The sequence below is a fragment of the Muscardinus avellanarius genome (assembly GCF_963383645.1).
Source record: "Muscardinus avellanarius genome assembly, chromosome: 15".
Lineage (NCBI taxonomy): Eukaryota > Metazoa > Chordata > Mammalia > Rodentia > Gliridae > Muscardinus > Muscardinus avellanarius.
Genome location: NC_137801.1, coordinates 86,058,397 through 86,080,234, shown reverse-complemented (window position 1 = coordinate 86,080,234; position 21,838 = coordinate 86,058,397). Strand labels below are relative to the sequence as shown.

The 21,838-nt window shown below is 53.3% G+C and overlaps 1 protein-coding gene across 1 annotated transcript in view; it reads right to left on the bottom strand.

Moving 5' to 3' along the window:
- Nucleotides 1-3,256: 3,256 nt before the first annotated feature.
- Nucleotides 3,257-21,838, bottom strand: part of KDM3A (lysine demethylase 3A) — a gene marked incomplete at both ends in the record, with an annotated part of 56,170 nt that continues 37,588 nt past the window's right edge. Inside the window, 16 exons of the mRNA XM_080711431.1 lie at nt 3,257-3,337; nt 4,051-4,185; nt 4,263-4,439; nt 5,362-5,501; nt 5,571-5,690; nt 7,792-7,922; nt 8,740-8,827; nt 10,097-10,268; nt 12,048-12,284; nt 12,546-12,715; nt 13,485-13,680; nt 14,750-14,877; nt 15,214-15,309; nt 15,428-15,580; nt 18,604-18,818; nt 20,751-20,949. Coding sequence (XP_080567557.1) covers nt 3,257-3,337; nt 4,051-4,185; nt 4,263-4,439; nt 5,362-5,501; nt 5,571-5,690; nt 7,792-7,922; nt 8,740-8,827; nt 10,097-10,268; nt 12,048-12,284; nt 12,546-12,715; nt 13,485-13,680; nt 14,750-14,877; nt 15,214-15,309; nt 15,428-15,580; nt 18,604-18,818; nt 20,751-20,949 — 2,438 coding nt within the window. The remainder of the gene's footprint in view (nt 3,338-4,050; nt 4,186-4,262; nt 4,440-5,361; nt 5,502-5,570; nt 5,691-7,791; nt 7,923-8,739; nt 8,828-10,096; nt 10,269-12,047; nt 12,285-12,545; nt 12,716-13,484; nt 13,681-14,749; nt 14,878-15,213; nt 15,310-15,427; nt 15,581-18,603; nt 18,819-20,750; nt 20,950-21,838) is intronic.

Genomic DNA, 21,838 nt, shown 5'->3' with positions numbered 1-21,838 from the left:
CTTCATTTAACCTTTGAAAAAGTATACTAGTACTGGGGACTGAACCCAGGAGCATTCAATCTCTGAACTAAAACTGTATCCCCTTTTTTTGTGTGTATGGAACTGGGGCTTGAACCCAGGGGTATTCTGCCTCTGAGCTACACCTCAGCATTATTATTATTTTTTTGGTGGTACTGGGGGTGGAACCCAGAGGCTTTCTACCTCCGGGCTATACTCCCAAACGTTTTTTATACTTTATTTGGAAACAGGGTCTAAGTAGCCGAGGCTGGCTTTGAACCTGTGCGATCCTCCTGTCTCAGCCTCCCAAGTGCAGGGATTACAAGCGTGCGCCACCACGCCCGGCACATGCTGAGTTTCTAACTGTAACCATCATGCCTCATCTCACAAGTTCTATTTGGCTTTTTGTTTTTTTGGTGGTACTGGGGATGGAACCTAAGGGCCTTTTACCTCTAGGCTACACTCCCAGACCACGCCTGGCTCTATTTGGCTTTTTCTACCCAATCCTTTCATCTTGGTTCCCATGTGCTAAACATGTTCCATATTTCTTTTTTTTTTTGGTGGTACTGGGGTTCCTGGAAGCCCTTCTACCTCCGGGCTACACTCCCAAACCTATTTTTTATACTTTTTTATTTGGAAACAGGGTCTCATAAGCCAGCGCGCGTGGCTGGCTTCGAACCTGCGCGATCCTCCTGTCTCTGCCTCCCAAGCGCGGGGATGACAAGCGTGCGCCACCACGCCCGGCCCATGTTCCATATTTCGCCTAAGTACTGGGGGGGGGAGGATACTGGGGCTGGAAGCCAGGGGCCTTCTACTTCTGAGCTACATCCTCAGCCTATTTCATTTGGACACAAGTCACACTAGGTTGCGGAGGGCCTAAGCAGCTGAGGCTGGCCGTGAACCTGCGATCCTCCCCAGCACTAGATTACAGGCGTGCGCCACCACGCCCGCTAGCTTCAGACTTTTGAGGCTGTTAGGAACCTAATCTTGGTGACTCCAGCTCAGGGGAGCTTGTTGCTTTTGTGACAATAAACTTAGCCAGAGCCTTGTCTGAAGCCTGACTTGCAGGCCGCGTCCTGCACCGCTAAGCAACAGCGCCAACTTCAGATCCGCACCTCAGTCACGGCGCTTTCCTGAGGTCTTCGGGAAATCCGGCACACAGGTCGCCAAGTTGCTCCGCGGCTTCAGGTGCATTCGGGGCCGGCAGCAGTCGGGATCCTGCCCTCCCTTCTGCAGGCCCACAGCAGCCCCGCAGCCCGGCGGGGCCTTCTCCGGGACAGGAGTTGGGAATCCTCTACGAGAGCGGCCTAGGCGATGGGGCTGCGCAGAGGCGGCGCCTTTGCGAGCCTTCTGACCCCACAGGGCGCGTAGTTGAGCTGCTGCTGCTCTAAAACTGCTCATGTAGTTTTACTGTTGTGGTCGTTCATGGTAGAGGACCAGAAGAGAGGATGTGTGGCAGTCTCATTTCTTAGTGCCACTTTTTCAGTGGCTATTTTGGTTTTTTTGGTTACTTTCCATTTCTAAATTTAATGAATTGGTGTTTCTGGGTTTTTTTTTTTTTTTTTTTGCAAAAGCGTGTGACAGGCTTCCACCTGACGGGGAAGCTTTTCATGATGGTGTAATCACAATCTTCAGAAATCATCACAGGCCAGGTGTGCTGGGGCACCTTGCCATCCCAGCATTCCAGAGGCTGAGACAGGAGGATGTTTGCGGACAGCCTCAGCTACTTAATGAGGCCCTCAGCTACTTAGGCCCTCCACAACTTAGGCAATTTAGTGAGACACTGTTTCAAAATAAATCGTGTGTGGTGGCAGGCTTGTAACTCTGGCTGAGATAGGATGGCCTTAGCCTCAGCTGCTTAGTGAGGCCCTTTGCAACTCAGTGAGATGCTGTTTCAAAATACAGAATAATAATAATAAAAAAATAGGGCTGAGGGTGTAGCTCGAAGGCAGAATATCCGAGTTCCATCTCCAGCACCACCAAAACAAACAAACAAAAACCCATCATAGCACCTTCTGGTTTCCTTGCTTTTAAGAAGTTTAATAAGTGCTTCCTAGCTGGGCATGGTGGCGGGTACTTGTTATTCCAGTACTTGGGAGGCTGAGACAGGATTATTACAGGTTTGAGGACAGCTCTGCTCAACTTAGTGAGACCCTGTTTCCAAATAAAAAATAAAATTGTTCTGGGGGTATAGCCCAGAGGTAGAAGGCCCCTGGGTTCCAGCCCCGGTACCGCACAAGAAAAGAAAAAAGTGCTTCTTAGCTGCATGCCTGTAATCCAAGTACTTGGAAGGCTGAGATAGGAGGATCACGAGTTCAAGGCTAACCTCAACAACTTAGACCCTCCACATCAGTGAGACCCTGTTTCAAAATAAGAGAATAAAATAGGGCTGAGAATGTAACTCAGAGGTAGAATACACCTGGGTTCCAGGCCCAGCACCACATAAACATACACAATACACTTCTACCCAGGTGTGGTGGCACACACCTGTCATCCTTATACTTGGAAGGCTGAGACAGGAAGATTTCAGGTTCAGAGTCAGCTTCAGCAACCTAGTAAGACCCTATTTCAAAACAAAAAACAAAACAGGGCTTGAGGTACAGCTTGGAGGTAAAATGCCCGAGTTTAGACTCCAGTACCCAGCTTCCCCCAAAAAAATTCTTGCAATTTTTTTAAGCTGCGTTTGGTAAAAAATGCACTGAACCCATAACCTGAAAGAGAAGTGTCAATAAACTGGGCCAAAACATTATATGAATATTTTAATGCAAAATGCTTAACACTTAAAATTAGCAAAGCTTCATTTAAATTAAAATTTCCTTTAACTAAAGATGGTTAACCCCAAGAATCGTACAGTAGTTGATTCCGCGCTGCACGCCAGTCCTGTGCCATGGAGCGGCAGTGCCGGGTCGCGCCCCGCCACCCCTGCACCAGCGGGAGCGGGTCGGATGGCCCGATGCGCAGGGCCCCACTAGTCACCACCCACCGAGCAGCTGTCCAGACGCGCTGCGGGGTGACTGCGGGGCCGGCTGTTTTAGGTCCTGGTGTAAGTTTTGCACTGGTGCGAAGTCACAGTATAAGCATGTTCTGTAACAGTAACTACATATACACACGTGGTGTCTGTAAACACGGATATGATTAGACAGGGCGCCGCGCACGGCGGGTAGTTTAGAGAGAAAATGAGGTAACATGAAATCTCCGAGTCCACAGGGATCCGCCTCAAGTTTCAACAGCTGCCAAGAGTTCGCTTCCGGCGCGCAGGTCACGGTCTGCAGAGCCCAGACTCGCTGGCCTTCAGCATAGCGACTGCGTCTTTCACCGCGTGGTAGATAACATTCTTCACCTGAAACGCAGAGAACAATCGACTGCTCCACCACGTGCGCCACCGTCTGGCACTGAGCACAAACACCCACTACCCACCGTCTGTTACCTCTCAAAAAAAGGCTTTTTGTGTGGTACTGGGGATGGAACCCAGGGGCATTATACCCGGCCCCAACACTATTTTTTTCTTATTTTTTACTTGGAAACAGGGTCTAAGTTGCAGAGAGCCAAATTAAGTCGCTGAGGCTGGCCACAACGCAATCCTCCGCCTCTGCCTCCCACGTACTGGGGTTACAAGCGCGCCCCTGCACCCGGCTTCCAGAGGACTTCAAAGCTTAAGGCTTCTGTCGCCATAGGCCTGGCACAGTGCAGGAGGTAAGTGCCCAGGGAAGCTTTCTTTTTTCAGTTTCAATTTAGCCAGTTTCCCAAACATGAGCGCTGAAACTACCACCCATTTTGGTGCCTAAGATCCCGCTCCGCTCCACCAGGACGTCCCGACGCCTGGCTAGGCCGGGCAGACCTGACGCTGAGGAGCAGAGGCCTGTGCGGGGTGCACTCCCTCCCCAAGCCCAAGCCATGTCCAGCGAGGCAAGGTTCCTCTTCTTTGGTCCTATCCTCCCTCACGGAAGCAGCCAGAACTAGGCAGGAGCCAGCACATGCAGCGGCCATGTTCACTGGCTTCAGGAGGCCATGATGGGCCAAGAAGCCAGAGGCAAGAACCGAGCACCGCCTTACCTGCAGCTTGTCTTCGTGATTGGTATGCGTCTGTGACAGGTGACGGAATTCCTGAGTAAGCCAGAAGCAGTGCTTGACGTGCTCTGGAGACACGAAGTCCTCAGCCACTTTGATGCAGCTATACAAGTTATGAACCTGAAACACACACGCCGCGTCAGAACAAACTCAAACTTCCACCGTGGAGAGAACCAAGAAAAAGTAACCGCTCTTGCCTGATGGGGGGCGCCTGCCGGGATGAACACCACGTCCCCAAGGAACTGCACGATGGCCCAGCCCTGCACGCCGTACTCCTGCTGGAGACGCTTCCTTAGCGATCGGTCCAGGTACCAGCTCTGGTCATGAATCGGATCGTGGTCGGCTGGGTTTTCTTGGCCTTGCTCTTCTGACACCTGGAATGAGCGCGTAAAAGCTCACGACACGCTCACACCCCGAGTGGCAGACTTTCTTCACGCTACCTGTCCCACTGACAGACGTCAAGGACACTGAGCCAACTGACGGATGCCAGGCAAACGTGCCTCCACCTGCTGGACCGGCCAGCGCTTCCCGTAAACTGGGACGGAAGTCTCTGCCTATTTTGTAAATATTGTATTTGAACGACATTTTGGCCTAGACTTTTAAATACAAGGAGCTCCTTGGGGCTAAATTTGTTTTGTTGTTATTACAGACCTGTATTCACTTAATAATCTGTTACTAAGCCGTCTTCAAGATGGCTGCAGATTAAACTTTATTCTAAACACCACCACCAAGGGAATGAGATGGTGACCTGTGGGATTTTCTAGAAGAGGCAGATGTTTCTCAGCCAGAAACATCTTGATGCACAAGTGGGTGTTAAGGGCCCACTTGGTGCCAGGCAGCAGGCCAGCCGTGCGGGCATCGGCCTCACGCCACAGGTACCCAGCTGCCAGCCAGCAGCCTCAGCACCAAACCAGCTTAAAGCCCCGCCTTTCCAGTTCCAGAATCGCACACGGCGCCTGTGCCGCACAATCGGCCAAGTCCAGATCAACCCGGAGCCTGCGATCCCCGACTCGTGAGCCTCGGCGAGGGCTCTCTCCACCCGAGACGGCACCTTGGGAAGGACGTGACCCGGCCGCTCCGGCCAAGACGCACCCACGAGCTTCCGAAGCGGCAACCAGAAAGCCTGCCTTGAGCAGAGACCGGGCCTCCCAAGCTCCAGCTCTGCGGCAGGACGGCGCGCCGCCTCTTTTCAGAAGTGCAGCCCGTCCCGTAGCATCCTCGCTCCCCAGCAGCCCCCTGCCCGGCGTGCAGGCGGCTCCCGGCACTCGCCCACGGAGGCGCCTGGGAGGAGCGCACCTTTTTAAGGAACTCCCGTATCTTCTCTGTGTCCTTGGCGGCATAGATGTGCCAGAGGGCTCCTGGCTTCTCCTTTCCTTCAGTAAACCGCTTGATGGTGAGTTCATCCGAGTCTCCGTCCTGGATGGTCCTGAGGACCTCTGCGGGGGAGAGGGCAGGCGTGAGCTCGGGCCAGCCCCGCGGGACGCCCCGCTGCGCGCAGCACGCACCTTCCTCCTGCTCACACTGTCCCCGGGGGATGCCCACGTAGACCATGACGTTCGCCGCGTCAGACACGTCCAAGTGCAGGTTCGTGGTCCCATACTTGCGATCCTCCGGAGTGATCAGCCCTGCGACAGCGGACGGCAGGCCCTCTGAGGACAAAGCCTCCCGCACAGCGCTCATCTAACCTTCCACTTTGAGCTGGCTCTTGGAGGCATGAACAGAGGGGGCGCCCGGAACACCAGCTCGGACGCAGCAGCTAGAGCCGCACACCCTGCGCGCCCACTTTCCTCTGCCCTTCTGGCCTCTCAGGAGACTTCCACAGTAAAAAGTGGACAGTGTAAAATCTTAGAGAAGCCATCAACGTACTAGACACAAAATGAGTGCAACAATTAGGTGGCGTCTGAGGGCTTAGACGGATTCTACTCCGTGAAGCTCAAAAGCAGGTTCAAAATAATACTGTGCAAGAAGACAGACACAGTACAGACGACGGACACAGGCCAGACGGACTCCAGCTACGCGACAGCCGCACGAGCACCTGGGAGGCAGAGGCAGAAGGCCGCAGCCGCCGTGGCCACTCTGAGGTATTTAAGCCAGGCTGGCAATTTTGTCTTTTTTCTCTTTGTGGTACTGGGGATTGAACCAGGGCTCTACCTCTGAACTACACCCCAGCCCTACTTCTATTTTTTATTTTGAAACAGGGTCTCGCTGTTTGCCAAGGCTGTCCTCGAGCTGGGACCATAAGCACGCGTGACCACGCACAGCCTGGCATTTGTTCTGAACACCTGTCAGACGTGCACTTGTACTCTGCTCCTGGCAAGTTCGCGCAGCGGGTCCCCGTGCAGGCTTGGCCGCCCCGCTGTGACCACGCCCGAGTCCTCCCTCCAGCTGCTCTGCTCGGCTCTGAGGGGAGCGGGCCCCGCAGGGGAACACCTCGGGGCTCCCCGAGACCAGACTGCAAGGGACGGATGCCAAGCGCCTCTCTTCCCACCATCCTGGCAGAACTTCCTGGGCACGCAGACTGCTGGGCAACACGACCACACACGCTCCCACCTGAGGTTCCGAGCCGACTCGCTGTTACAGTACGCCCCCGCCCCAGCCCCCAAACCAAGACACAACAGACTCCTGTTTTTTTGGTGGTACTGCCCTTCTACCTCCGGGCTACACTCCCAGACCTCTTTTATACTTTTTTAAATTTGGAAACAGGGTCTCTTAAGCCAGCGCATCTCCGCCTCCCAAGCATGGGGATGACAAGCGTGCGCCACCACGCCCGGCAACAGACTCCTTTCTTGAACAGGGCTGCCTCTGGTCTAAGACGCAGAGGTGGAAGCTGACGTGAAAGTAACTATAAGAAAAAAATGAAATCCAAGACTTTACACGAGGACTTGAAGATGACAGCCAGAGAGCACAAACGTGGATGAAGATCACGTAGTGAGGCCCCCGCAACTCAGGCCCCGTTTCAAAAGAATCAAAAATAGGGCTGAGGGGGGAGCTCGAAGGTACAGCGCCCGGGTTCCATTCCCAGTCCTGAAAGAGAGTCCAACTTTAATCCAGCCCTAATTAAAGGCTCTCTGTTAAAGGCAACTCTGGGTGGTTTTTTTCCTTTGGTGGTACTGGGGGTGGGGGTGGAACCCAGAGGCTTTCTACCTCCGGGCTATACTCCCAGACCTATATTTTATTTTATTTGGAAACAGGGTCTCACTAAGTTGCTGAGAGCCTCACTAAGTAGCTGAGGTGGCTTCGAACCCGTGTGATCCTCCTGTCTCAGCCTCCCAAGCGCGGGGATGACAAGCGTGCGCCACCGTGCCCGGCAACTCCGGGACATTTAGAAAGCATTTTCTCCCTAGCAGCCCCCCTCCTCGGGCAGTTTACGGTCATCCGCAATGAAAACCCATCCACAGTGCGCTTCCAACACTAACTCTCACCCTCTAACACGTGACAGAGCGCAGCACACGTGACAGCAGCACAGAATGCTGCCGGCTGACCTAAATCCATCAACACCGAAATGATTCTGCAACCTAAAATTAAGTGCAGAAAAAAGAAAAATGCAAAACTGCACAGGCCCTATAACTAACTATAGCTATGAAAAGGAGATAATCTGAACGGAATGAAAGGAAACACGCAAAAATCAGGGCAGCTGCTGGTTTCCACCTCTCCCTCCCCAAACCAACCCCAACACTTTGTTTTACTCCCGTTGTTATTTTTAAAAGCTGGTGACTTCCTCCTTACCGTAAGCATTATACATCTTGGGACCCAAATCTGGCCGAACAAAGTAGCTGGGCAGCCTGGAAGCCAAGTTGAGCTTGCCGTCTCGCCTGGTGTACTCGGGCAGCGGGATGTTGGCCATCAGGTCGTCAAATCTAGGACAGAGCGGCGGGTTTGCAGGATAAGCTTGCCTGTTCACTGCTGTGACTAGATCTGCTCCTTCGGTACCACAGGAACGGACACGCCTGTGCTCGCGCAGCTGCAGAGAGCTGCCATTAATATTCGAGCAGATCTGCGCAGCTGTGAACAAAGACATCTCTTTCCCTCCTACGCCTCACGGATGTGACCGATGACCTGGAGTATTTGGAGTATTTCAGACAAGATCTGAGCAGTAACTTGCTGGGAAGAACTAACACTGCGGGAGAATGTGCTGAGTGGGGAGGCGCCTCTGCAAGTCCAACGCGGGAGAACAGACCTACCCTGTGGACATCTCTTCCCTCCGACCCACGACTGTCTGCACAAGCCCTCCAGTCCGGGTCAGCCTCCTCACAGCAGAGCCCGAGCACGGGAACCTCGTGCAGTTTCATCTCGACACCAGACCTCAAGTCATTTACGTCATCTCAGTTAAAAAGATGCACTTCGGCCGGGCGTGGTGGGCACGCTTGTAATCCCAGTACTTGAGGCTGAGGCAGCAGGATCGCAGGTTCAAACCCAGCCTCAGCTACTCAGTGAGACGTTGTTTTGACAAGAGGCCGGGGGCCGGCTCACAGGTAGAGTACCACTGGCTCCGGTCCCAGTACCCTCCCTCACAAAACTACCCACTCCTCCAAAGATGAGACTCGAAATGAAAACCAAGCACCAAAAAAATCCACAGACCTTTTACATCCCCTTTAAAATAACTTTTCTCACTACCTGTAATAATTTATGCCACCAAATCAAAGAATGATCTGTCCTCGGCCTTCTGAAGCGTACCTGGAGGGCATCATGTCTCTAAAGTCTTCTCCTGGGGGCCAGTCCTTGAGCTTCAACACCATGGGCTCTTTCTCGTTTTTCAAGCGATCTGAGAGGTAACCAGAAAGAACCTGTTATTACTCCTACCTCAGGCGACACAAGGACAGTCATCTGTTGCTTAGTGCACACACACCGCGTTGGCAACCATGTTATTTCTACAGTGTCTAGAAATCCCCCTGTACCCCGAAGGCGGCAGAACGAATATCAGGGGCCTCAACTCGGGGCGTTCTACCTCTGAGCTACACCCCAGCCCTATTTCCTTTTATTTTGAAACAGGGTCTTACTAGGTTGACGAGAATCTCACTATCTGCTCAGGCTGGTCCCAAACCCGCGATCCTCCCGTCTCGGCCTCCCAAGCACTGGGCTCAAGAGGATGCGCTGCTGCCCCTGGCCTAGGAGTTCGGGTCGCCTGTCTTTAGGTGCTGGACTGTTGCTTGTCCGGAGACCTGGCCACGCCCTGGTGCCCGTCACAGGGGCAGCGGCTCAGCAGCTGTCCCCCTCAGGTCGTCTGGCCTCTGTACTGCGTTCTGAGCTGAGTGCCTCCCAGCTCACCAACAGCGACACTCAACAGCAGAGCCTGCTGGTGTCCGAGGCCAGGGCCCAACAGCAATGACTGGCTCGCTGCACCAGAGATGCCGAGCACCGCCTACTCCACCCAGGGATAAGGACCAGGCGGGCTCGTTCCTCCCGTCTTCTGGCGACGCCGAGGTTTTAGTTGGAATCTTTCTTGGAATAGAACTGGTTACAGGTGTTGTCTCCTTCCAAAAACATAAATTCAGCCAGGCGTGGTGGCGTATGCCGATAATCCTAGTGCTTGGGAGGCTGAGACAGGAGCATCGCAGGTTCGTGGCCAGCCTCTTATTTGGTGAGGCCCTTTGCAACTCAGTGAGACCCTGTTTTAGCAATTCAAGAGAACCTTCAGCAACTCCAAGAACCTGTTTCAAAATAAAATATAAAATGGGGCTCAGGTACACGTGCGGCTGACTTTAGCTCGGCCCTAAGAGGTGGCGGGGCATGGTGGCGCACACCTGTAATGCCAGTACTTTGGAGGCTAAGACAGGAAGATCGTAGGTTCACAGCCAGACTCCACTCCTTAGTAAGGCTGTCCTCTGTAACTTAGTGAGACCCTGTTTTGAAATAAAGAATAAAAAGTAGTGCTAGGGGTGTAGCCTGGAGGTAGCACGCCCCTGGGCTCCGTTCCCAGTACCACAAAATAAACCCTCAGAGAAAGGGGAGGATGAAAGCAATACTAAATCCTCAGCGCCTGCCAGCCCCGGGCCCGCCTTCACCCTCCACCCCGGGCAAGCGTAGGACATACTCGGCACGTCCTCGAATCCATCCCAGAAGTCTCCCACCGTGGCCCCCGTGATGAGCTCGTTGGTCCTGCAATTGACGAGGTCCGCTTCCTGCTCGCCGAACTCTCTCCGGAAGGATTCAGGCTTCCAGAGCTCAGCGTCCAGCTTATGATGCACCCCGGACACCATGACTGGCTGCAGGGTCAGAGCAATGGCGTCAGCGTGCGCGCCCGCGGGGCCCAGCGCGTCCCGACCCTCCGCAGCACGGCGCTGGACGCTTCTGGGAGGCAAGGCCGCCCTCAGCCTCGGCCTGGCCACTCACGGACCCCACAAGGCAGGCAGGCAGACGGCAGGGAGGACTGTGGGGAAAGGGCACGCCCTGCACGGCCACCGTGTCACCCGCGCCGGCGGGCACCTGAGCCGCCAAGCTCCACCCTCAGCCCTGTTTTACCTCCTAAATGGACGAGGCCAGCCTCAAACCCGGGACCCTCCTGTCTCAGCCTCCAAGTACTGTACTACAGGTGAGCGCCGCCCTGCGCAGTTAAGTCTTTTGTTTATCCAGCTTGAGCCAGGAATCCTGACTTTACACTAAGTTTAATATTTCTTATGTAAAATATTTACATATTAAGGCCGCATAGAATAAAAAACAGGGCTGGGAGTGTAGCTCGGAGGTAGAATGCCCCCGGGTTCCAGGACCGCAAATTTACCTATGACACACAACCCAAATGAAACCTGCTGCCAGAGAGGGTGGAGTGAGTCTCTGGAGTCTGTCGTCTTGCCACTGTACACATAATTTACTTTTGATGCTGGGATCCAGCCCAGGGCCCTTCTACCTCTGAGCTGCATCCTAGCCCTTTTTTAACTTTTTGTCTTGAAACAGACTCTCACTAGGCTGCAGTCTTGGTACTTGCAGGGGCTGGCCTCGAGCCTGCCGCTCCTGACTCGGCCTCCTAAGTGTTGGGATCACAGTCGCGCGCCACCATGCCGGCTGTGTATAGGATTAAATGAAAAAACCCAGCCGGGCGTGGAGGCACAGCTTGTAATCCCAGTATTTGGGAGGCTGAGACAGGGGGATCCAGGTTCGAGGCCAGCCCCAGCTACTTAGTGAGGCCTTCTGCAACTTAAGTTTTACCCTGTTTCAAAAATAGAGAATTAAAAAATAGGGCTGGGGGTGTAGCTCTGAGGTAGAATGCTCCTGGGTTCCACTCCTAATACCGCAAAACAAACAAACAAACAAAAACCAAATCCTGTTAGTTGGTACACAGGGCTAAAAAACACTTTTAGAGCAACTACTGTTATAACACGACTTTTTTTGTGTGTGTGGTACCGGGGGGTGGAACCCAATGGCATTTTACCTCCAAGTTACACCCCCAGCCCTATTTTTTATTCTTTATTTTTTAAAACAGGGTCTCACTGAGTTGTGAAGGGCCTCACTAAATAGCTGAGGCTGTCCAGGAACTGCGATCCTCCTGTCTCAGCCTCCCAAGTGCTGGGATGACAGGCGTGCACCACCTCTCCTGACGAACATTTTTCTTTCGGGAAGTTCCCCCAAATTCTTGTCCAAGAGCAGAGTGTTCCTTTAGTGAAGACCCCAAAGATTCAGAAACTAGAACCATAGCATAAACATCATAGAAAAGGGCCCTAAGAACAAGCACCCCAACACCCACCGTGTCGTAGGAGCCAACAACACTGCTCTCCCACGCAGGCACCTCTGGGGCCAACAAACTGCCCCGGGATGACAGCACACGCCCAGGCCCACCACAAGGTCTGTCTTCAGCTCGAATTCGTGGAAGTGGATGTGTGATTACCGTATTCCGTCTAATCCCCGAGCCCCATCAGCCTCGCGTCTCCTGCAGGCGTTCACCGCACCAGATGGCAATGCCCACCGGCTCTCAACCAAAACCCATCAGAACCGGCTTGTGCCAGGGTGTGCCCAATCACCCCGCAGCCAGGGTGAGCGCGGCCGGGCCGTACCTGGCCTTGCTTCCAGCACTCCCTGAACACGTTCCAGTTGCTCTTGTTGTTGGGGTCTTGCAGGCACAGCAAGCGGTTGTCGCACAGCCAGTAGTGAGGCGTGTCGAAGCCCAGGATGCTGGGCTTGATCGTCAGCCCTTGCGGCCTCTTGGCTAAATCAGAGGAAGTCTTGTTTTGCACCAAAGAGGCAAAGATGTCATCGAGGATTTTGGGTGTATTCTTGAGTCCATTTTCTGTCTGAATTTGAGAAAGCACGTGTCTTGTATAGATGCCACTGCTCATACAAAAAGCCCACTGCTGTGATGGTGGACGGGTGCCCACCACACCAACAAGGCAGAGGAAGCCCCTCCTCCCATGGGGCCCGCCCAGCACCGCGCTCTGGGAAGCCTCGGGGCCGCGCGTCCTTTTTCTCGCTTTCCATTTCAATTTCTCCGTGTCTTACTACTGCCTCTGTTCATCCTGACGGGGCAGAATACAAACAGTAAAACAAGCACCTACCTTTCCTGCAGAGGAATTCAGGAGATTCCGGAGGAAGCCAGAATTGTTGCTCACGGGCGTCAAGATCGTGCTGTTAAAGGTGTGAAGGACCGTGTTGGACTTGCTCAGCGGGGGGAGGGGTGGAAGGCATTTGATTTCACTCTTTAAAATTGGCATTGTTTGTTGTTTTTCTAAAACAAAACCCAAAATGTCCAGATATTAAGAGTTGGACATGGTAATGCACACCTGGAATCCCAGTACTTGGGAGGCTGAGACAGGAAGATTGCAGGTTCAAGGCCAACCTCAGCCATTTGGTAAGACCCTGTTTCAAAATATAATAGGACCCGGTGTATAGTTCAGTGATAGAGTACCCCTGGGTTCTATCCCCAGTAACTTGACACACACACACATGCACACACGTGCAAAACTGGCCTAAGTTTTCTTTGATAACAACTAGAAAGATTAGAATTTAGGTAATTCTACCTAAATCCAAAGTCTATGTTCTTCATACACACACACACACTATTTTTTTTTCTTTTTTTGTGGTACTGGGGATAAACCCAGGGGCGTTCTACCTCTGAGCTATACCCTCATCCCTATTTTTGATTCTTTATTTTGAAATAGGGCCTCACTGAGTTGCAGAGGGCCTCACTAAGTAGCTAAGGCTGGCCACAAGCCACGATCCTCCCATCTCAGCCTCCCAAATGCTGGGATTACAAGCGGTCGCCACCACGCCCGGCTGTTCTTTATATTACCATCAAACCGAGACAAGAGCACAAAGGCCAAAATAAAAGTGAAGACAGCACATTTCACTCTGGACGAAGCAGGCACTACTCTGATCAGGAGAGCAGTGAGATGACTGCCGCCCTCCTGCCATGCCTGACCTGCGCTGCATCCCAGGGCCCAGAGCCTGAGGCCGTGTGCTCAGGGCACCAACCCCAGCACGGAAGGGGCGCTCACCCTTGTTCTCCTTGTTGACAGTCCCGCTGGTCAGGTCCGGCAGCCAGTGGGAAGGCGCCGAGCCGGCCGGGCAGGGGGGCTTTGCGCTGCAGGCCGGCTTGGAGGCTGCTCCCCCGCCCGCGGCCGGGGGCTCCACTACCGAGGGACTCTGAGGCAGCACCGCACCGAGACTGGGTCTCTCCCCAGCTAAGGAAGTCTGTGTTGGGTATAAAAGGAACATTTTGCACAAGCAAGAGAAACATCCAGACAGTCCCCTGAGAAACCACAGCGACGGCAGCAATGGAGCGGTGCGCCCGTGACTGGTCACTGCTGGCCCGCGTGGCACTGGGCGCCCGCTTCCAGCCGATGTTTTCAAACACCATGTCACTCAGTTGTGGAGGAAGACGTTCCTTTTTAGCTCCTAAATAATAATTACTAGGGGAAACCCATGACGTGGGGGGGCTTAGGTCCAGGAGGCATCGTCCATCCACCCCTCACACCCAGCACCCACTCGCGACGCCAGAGACTGCTACTGTCTCCCTCCTGTGTGACTGATGACCGCACAGACGGCCCTTGGCTCGGGTGGGCCAGGACACAGGCAGCATGGACGGAGGAAGAACTGAGGAATCGGACTCCAAAGACCACACCGCTTCCCCCCACGCCGCCCTCCACGCCTTCGGGGCAGCTTTAGAGAAACCGGAGTCTCTGACTTCTGAACATAATGTGGGGGATTCCGGGGCAAGGGTGAAAGGGGACAAGTCGGGGGCAGGGAAGGGTTGTCACCTCCTTCTCTCCAATATATACAGGCAGAGTGTGCTTACGGATTCAAAGCTTTTTGTGTGTGTGTGGCACTGGGGATGGAGCCCAGGGGCATTCTACCTCTGAGCAGCACCCCCAGCTCTATTTTTTTATTCTTTATTTGGAACAGGGTCTCACTGAGTTGCAGAGGGCCTACGTAGCTGAGGCTGTCTGCTAACTGCCATCACCTGTCCTGGCCTCCTGAATGCTGGGATTACCATGCTCAACTGTTTAAAGCTTTTTGAACCTTATCTGGGTTATCCTGCAACATACAAGAAGTTTGTAAGACTCCCTACAAATATTACAGCTTAAAGGAAGACTGCAGAAGAGGTTTTTGCTTTTTCAGGGAACAAAAACGTGAAACCTTTGAGAGAGGCCCCAGAGCGTGCCCCAGAGCACGAAAGCGCGGCCCCACCGCAGTCCCAGGCCCTTCACAGCCCGCAGAGCCCGGCATGCGGGCGGCATGCGAGCCGCACAAGCAGCGGTACCTGTTTCGGGTCGTCCTTCGAGGCTGGCTTGGCGAACAGTTTGCACTGCCTGTTCGAACAGGGGCAGTTGGCCTTTATTCCCCATTTCGCTCTTACAGAGTGAACAATGTCTCCAACATCGTAGAGGGCTGAAAAGAAGGCGTGGGTGAAGACCTGAGCCCGGGCCTTGGGCACTTCCAGCCTCAGCCCGAGGTGGACGCTGGCACAGTCCAGGCTCCTTTGCCCACGGCGTGGGGAAGGGGCGCACCCTCACCTCACCCCGGCCCTCGAGGCACCATTTTCTTTCCTTTACAAAACTGCCCACACGACCTTATTCACAGGATGAAAGCACCCTGGGGCAGCGGAGAGCTGTGTAACACGCTCTGGACCGTCCACTGAACATACTCAAATTGTCTTTCCTCTGTGTGATGCACTCGCTAACCTAGCTGCCAGCCCTGCAAGAGCCCTGGCTGTCATGCCAGTACCTTTTCCAGGAATGATCTGCGTCGGCATCAGGTTCTCAGGCTCGTGGATCTGGCTCTTCACACATCTTAGCCAAGAGAAAGTCTTGTAGGCGGCACCTGCAAATAACCGACTTGCGGTGACCGTTCTTCACGGCCCCGACCCCAGCCCGGTGCTCCAGAGATCCAGCAAGCACCGGAAGGCGGCTCCGGCGGGGCTGGGGACGCGGCTGCTCACCCTGTTGGCAGTTGTTCTTCTTCATCCGGTAGCAGTCCACACACACTCCGAACCCGCAGCGAGGGCACACCCAGTGCAGGTTGAAGATGGTGGTGTCGCAGACATCGCACATTTCTCGAACGCCTTTGACAGCTCTCTTCCAAGCAACCTGTCCTGCAACAATCGACTCATCACTTAGTCTGGGGGAGCACGCTTCAGGAATCAAACACGAGGGGCAGGGAGGGGCTGACTAGGAGGGTGAGACACCCAGAGCCGCCCAGGAAGCTTCCCAGCGCGCCCTTGTCCTGAGGCTTCAGCACTGACGCGCCGCACGTGGTCCCTCGCACAGGGTCGGCAGCTCGCGTGATCAGAGCCCCGCTCCGCTGCCCAGGGCAGCCGCTCCTAACCTGGAAACCACGTGGCCCTCTGAGAACCTGAGGTGGGATGGGCCAAGCTTCCTCCAAGGGAAAAAGCACCCAGACACAGCGGCCAATGGGCACACAGCCTGAGGCTTTTTAGTCTCCATTCTCTCCAGCACCCATGAAAAGCCCAAGGGTGCTTGGCGGCCTGCAGGGGCTCCTCACTCAGTGTGGGCACGGCAGGGCAGGGCCAGGCCCTCACTCAGTTTTCCAGTGCCAGGAGTGACCCCTGACTGAGCATCAGGGACTGACTCACACTAGCCAGACACTCAGCAGACTGAGACACACCAGGCGTCTACAAAGCAGCCTGGTCCATCAGGGCAGAAGGTGACAGCCCGGATAGGGCCTTGCAGGACCGGCAGCTCTGGAAGCGTCCCCAGCACGGAGGGGTGCTCAGTCCTGTGACCAGATCAAGCCGCGGAAAGCTCAAGGAGACTTCGGAGTCATAGGAAACCCCAGGGCTGTGGACACAGACTCTTTAGTCCAGCGGGAAGAGCCTTCCCTCAGACAACGCTGGGTCAAGCTGCTACATTCCTCCACGGAGCTGACGTGCAGCGGGAAAGCCGTCGTTCCTCCTGAACGGCCGGCAGCCCCCGCGGTCCGTCGCCAGCCTGCGCCCGTGACCCCGGCTGCGGGCGGCTTCTGCCGGCGCTGAGGCGCGCAGCTCCGGGCATTTTCGAGGGCAAGCTCTCGGCTCACTCCTGTCACTGGGCTCGACGTTCTACTGGGATGTGTGCTCAGCTCTCTAAGCCATCCCTTTAATGGTTCTCACTGAAAAACGGCAGTGTGAAGTGGAGACCCAACGTCAGAGCCAGAGCCAGGCTCTGGGCACGGCGGCATCTTTCAGAGTCACAGCGCTGAGTCTGTCTCTGATCTGCCCGCGGGTCATAGAAGACAGAACAGGACAGTCGAAGGCAAGGAAAAAGCTTAACTGCACTTAAGTTTTCAAGAAGGGAGAGAGTTCCCTAAGTATGCTCTTAAAATCCTGTGCCTCTTTCTCTCTGAGAAAAAAGAAATGCCTTCAGGAAAGAAAAAACATCACGTGCGGGCTGGGATGTGGCCCAGTGGCAAAGCGCTTGCCTGGCAAGTGCACCGCCCTGGGTTCAATCCCCAGTCCAAAAAGACAAAAAAAGACCCCTTTAAGAAAAACATCATGTGCTTAAAACGGCAGCTGATGCGTTCTGAACAAGGTTTCCAGCCACAGTCATGTGTCTCCCACTACGGCAGTCACTAAGTCCTTTAAATCTACTGCTTTTACCAAAATGTACTGAATTAAGAAAACTTCATCATCTCTATTGAAAACGGCAAACTTCTATCATCTGGTTCCTAACCCTTGACCCCCGAGAGCCCTACCCCCAAGGATGGGCAGCTCTAGACGCTCTGCCCCGGGCGCCTGGGTTCCGGCAGCTTTGGATTCCCGCTCAGGCTTCCGTTCCTCAAACTGGGACAGACAACAGGACCCAGGCCTTACCTAATAACGCTTCCCTGCTTAGGCGGCCTTCTGTTAGTTTGAGACTGGGGCGGAGCCAGGTGTAGTGGTGCACACCTGGAATCAATCCCAGTACTTGGGAAGCTGAGATTGGAGGATTGTAGGTTGGAGGCCAGCCTCCACAACTTAGTGAGACCGTTTCAAAATAAAAAATAATTTAAGGCTGGGCGTGGTGGCGCACGCTTGTAATCCCTGCGCTTGGGAGGCTGAGACAGGAAGATCGGCACAGGTTCAAAGCCAGCCTCAACTACCTAGTGAGGCTCTCAGCAACTTAGTGAGACCCTGTTTCCAAATAAAATATAAAATAGGGCTAGGAGTATAGTCCGGGGGTAGAAAGTCTCTGGGTTCCACCCCCAGTACCACACACAAAATAAATAAATAAAAAATAATAATTTAAGAAAAAGGGCTGGGACTAGTTCAGAGGTCAAATGGTCCTGGTTCAATCTGTAGTACCCCCCCACCAAAAAAAGACGGGAGAGGGGGAGTGGGTGCTTGTATTCAAATGTACTTGGTCACGCATGTCCTAAAGACAACACATGCTGGCGAAACAAAGGGGACCCCCTCGTTGCTGGCTCACACCTTGTGGGAAAGCCCGAGTGAGGAAGGTTCTGGGGTGCACTTCCCTGCCTTGTCACGAAGGAGATCCAGCCCCACTGCCTCCCCACACTGGGCCCAGATTGGAGGCCTCGGGCACACACCCAGCTCCTCCTCAGGGGAGCACTCCCTCCCCGTGCACACATGTGGCACCCTCTTGCCTGTGGCCAGCCCTGCAGGCTCTGACTCAGGCCATAGGGCACAGCCTGACCTCTATTTTCTCTGAAATGTCTTTACCATTAAGAGTCTCTGCCTTCAATCAGTGTGAGGCCTCATCGCCCTCCCCTTTTGGTGGTGCTGGAAATTCAACCCAGAGGCATTCTACCTCCTCGCTATGCCCCCAGCGCTTTTTTATTTTTTGTGTTGAAGCAGGCTCCTGCTAAGTTGCTGAGGCTAACCTGCGATCCTGTCTCAGCTTCCCAAGGACTGGGATTACACACGTGGGCGCCTGGCCAGATCCCCCTCCGCTGAGCCCACACTGCTGGCGAAGCTCTGCAAATACGCTGCCATACCTCTACATCACTCCTTTGATTAGAGTCCTGAAATAATCCCAGACAGCAGCCGATTTTTTAAGAAACTGCTACAAGAGGGGGAAAAGCTGCGTCATGCCAGTCGCTGAAGCTTCTGGGTAAGGATGCAACCGTGCAGGTGCAACTGAAGGCGGCCGCACAGATCCTGCCCGAGGGGACTCTTACTGTGAGGCTCGATTGTCGACATGGCTTCCTTCTCAGCAATCACCATCTGACAGAAGTGGTCCCCGATGTTGGCCAGGATGTACTTCGCGGTGTCCAAATCAGTCCCCACGACGTTTTTGGTCAAAGGCAGCCACAGGCCAATTGCTTCACTGTCGTATTTGTTGGGTGTCAAGAAGCCCTCTACCCGCAGCACTCCGTGCTTGCTGAACTGCAACCTGCGCAAAGTGGAAGACACACGGACGCACACCTCGCCATCGCTGTTCATGTCAGCAGCCTTCCCGGCCTCCAATCTCCACAATTACAGCCAGGTGTTGGATAATGCCATTAGAAAGACAGACACACTGACATTTTCACCGTAAAGGCCAGCCATGAGGAAGGCTCAAATCAAGATATAATCGTACTGCCTCCACAGACAACTGTCTAACCAGCTAGACTTACTAACAGTAAGGACCAGAGGTTACCACAGGAGAGGCTGGGTCTGGAGGACCACGGGTTCAAGACTAGTGTCAGCAACTCGACAAGATTCTCAGCAACAACCTAGTCCTAGTGAGACCCTATTTCAAAACAAAAAATAAAAAGGGCTGGGGGGATAGCTTGGAGGTCCAACACCCCTTGGGTTCAATCCCTAGTACCACAACACACAAAACTGCCACAGAAGCAAGTTGACAACCAACAGAAGGTGATATAGTACAACTGTGTGTGTGTGTGTGTGGCGGGTCTGGGGGTGGAACCCAGGGGCATTTGACCTCCGAGCTACACCCTCAGCCCAATTTTTTATTCTTTATTTTGAAACAGGTCTCACTGAGTTGCAAAGGGCCTAAGTAGCTGAGGCTGGCCGCAAAGCACGATCCTCCTGTTTCAGCCCCCCCGAATGCTGGGATTACAAGCGTGTGCCAATACGCCCAGCTAATACAATTATATTTGAATACAGATACTGTTTACTTATTTATTTATTTTGTGGTACTGGGGATTGAACCAAGGAGCATTCTTTTTTTTTTTTTTTGGTGGTACTGGGGTTCCTGGAAGCCCTTCTACCTCCGGGCTACACTCCCAGACCTATTTTTATAGTTTTTGAAACAGGGTCTCTTACGCCAGCGTGGCTGGCTTCGAACCTGCGCGATCCTCCTGTCTCCGCCTCCCAAGCGCGGGGATTACAAGCGTGCGCCACCACGCCCAGCATGAACCAAGGAGCATTCTGCCAATGAGCTACACCCAGCCCTATGTTTTTGTTTTTGTTTTTTTTTTGGTGGTACTGGGGGTAGAACCCAGAGGCTTTCTACCTCCAGGCTATACTCCCATACCTATTTTTTTATATTTTTTATTTGGAAACAGGGTCTCACTAAGTTGCTGAGAGCCTCACTAAGTAACTGGGGCTGGCTTCAAACCTGCATGATCCTCCTATCTCAGCCTCTCAAGCGTGGGGATTATAAGCGTGCGCCACCACGCCCAGCCACCCAACCCTATTTTTTATTCTTTTTTTTTTTTTGCAGTACTGGGGATGGAACCCGGGGCATTCTACCTCCGAACTACACACCCAGACCTATTTTTTATTCTTTATTTTGAAAAAAGGGCCTAAGTAGCTGAGACTGTCCTTGAACCTCGATCCTCCTGTGTCAGCCTCCCAAATGCTGGGATTACAAGCGTGTGTCACCATGCCTGGCTTTTTTTATTCTTTATTGTGAAACAGGGTCTCACTAAGTTGGGGAGGGCCTAAGTAGCTGAGGCTGGCCACAAACCTGTGATCTTCCTATCTCAGACTTCCAAATACTGGAATTATAAGCGTGTGCCACCATGCTCAGCCAAAAACGTTTTTATATAGCTCAATGATAAGAGTATTTTTTGGGGAGGGATACTGGGGATTGAACCCAGGGCTTCACACATGCTAGGCACACGCTCTACCATCGGGCCACATCCCCAGCCCAAGTACTTTTTTTATATAGTTCAGTAGAACTCACTGGTTTGCCTAGCAGGTATGAGGCCCTGGGTTTAGTTGCCAGGAACACCAAAATAAAAAATGAAAAAGCAAATGAAAGGACATAATATGAAGGAAGACCTAGGTTTCTAAATGGATAAAATCGTAACACCTGCCTCCTTAGTGCTGTACCTAAGTAGCAAGTGTGCAACGGGCCGGGCCGGGCCGGGCTCACCTCCTGAAGTGGAAGAAGCGACAGAACACCGGCGAGTCCTTCTGCTGCTCCTTGTCCTTGCGCAGGCTGTCCAGGCGGCACTCCCGGCACTTGGGCAGCTGTGCGACGATGTTCACGCACGAGTCGTCCTGCACAAAGGCCTCGCCGCTCTGCTGCAGTTTCTTGAGTTTTGCCGGGTCTGTCAGAACCGACTTCCGGGCTAGGGCGAGGAAAACACAAGACTTAGGACCCGCGCCTCCAAGTTCTGGAATATCCATCAGTGTGCGACTGAATTCGATTCAAAGAGCCAGTGTCTGCTGGGCGTGGTGGCGCACACCTATCGTCTCAGTACTGGGGAGGCCAAGACAGGAGGACTGCAGGCTCACAGCTGCCTCGGCAACCTCGTGAAGCCCTCTGCAACTTGGTGAGACCCTGTTTCAAAATAAAGAAATAAAATAGGACTAGGGATATAGCTTGGAGGTAGAATGCCCGAGGTTCAATTCTTAGTACCATTAAAAACAATAAAAGCCAAGCCGGGCGTGGTGGTACACACTTGTAATCCCAGCATTTGGGAGGCTGAGACCAGAGGATCACGGTTTGCAGACAGCCTCGGCTACTTAGTGAGGTCCTCTGCAACTCAGTGAGACCCGGTTTTAAAAAATAAAAAATAAAAAGAATAAAAAATAGGGCAAGGGGTGTAGCTCGGAGGTCAAATGCCTCTGGGTTCCATCTCTAAACCCGCCAAAAAAAAAAAGACAATGTTCCCCAAGGAAAAATTATCTCTGTTCCTGGTTCAGTAGTAATTACTTTAAAAATGGTTTAAGAAAAGACAACTGGGAACTTCTGGTCTCTTTATAAACTTGTTCTCATGTGTGGTGAGTCTATCTGGCAACTTAAATCTCAAGATGAACACAAAGACATGTAATTCCAAGTCAGTGTACACGCCTACTCACTCACACTGAAAGTGCCAGGAGCAGTTTAAAGATTCCAAGTCACCGGGTGTGGTGGCGCACTCTTGTAACCCCCCCCCACACCTGCCGCTTGGGAGGGGGAGACAGGAGAATCACACTGGTTCCAAGCCAGCCTTGCTGGCTTAAGAGACCCTGTTT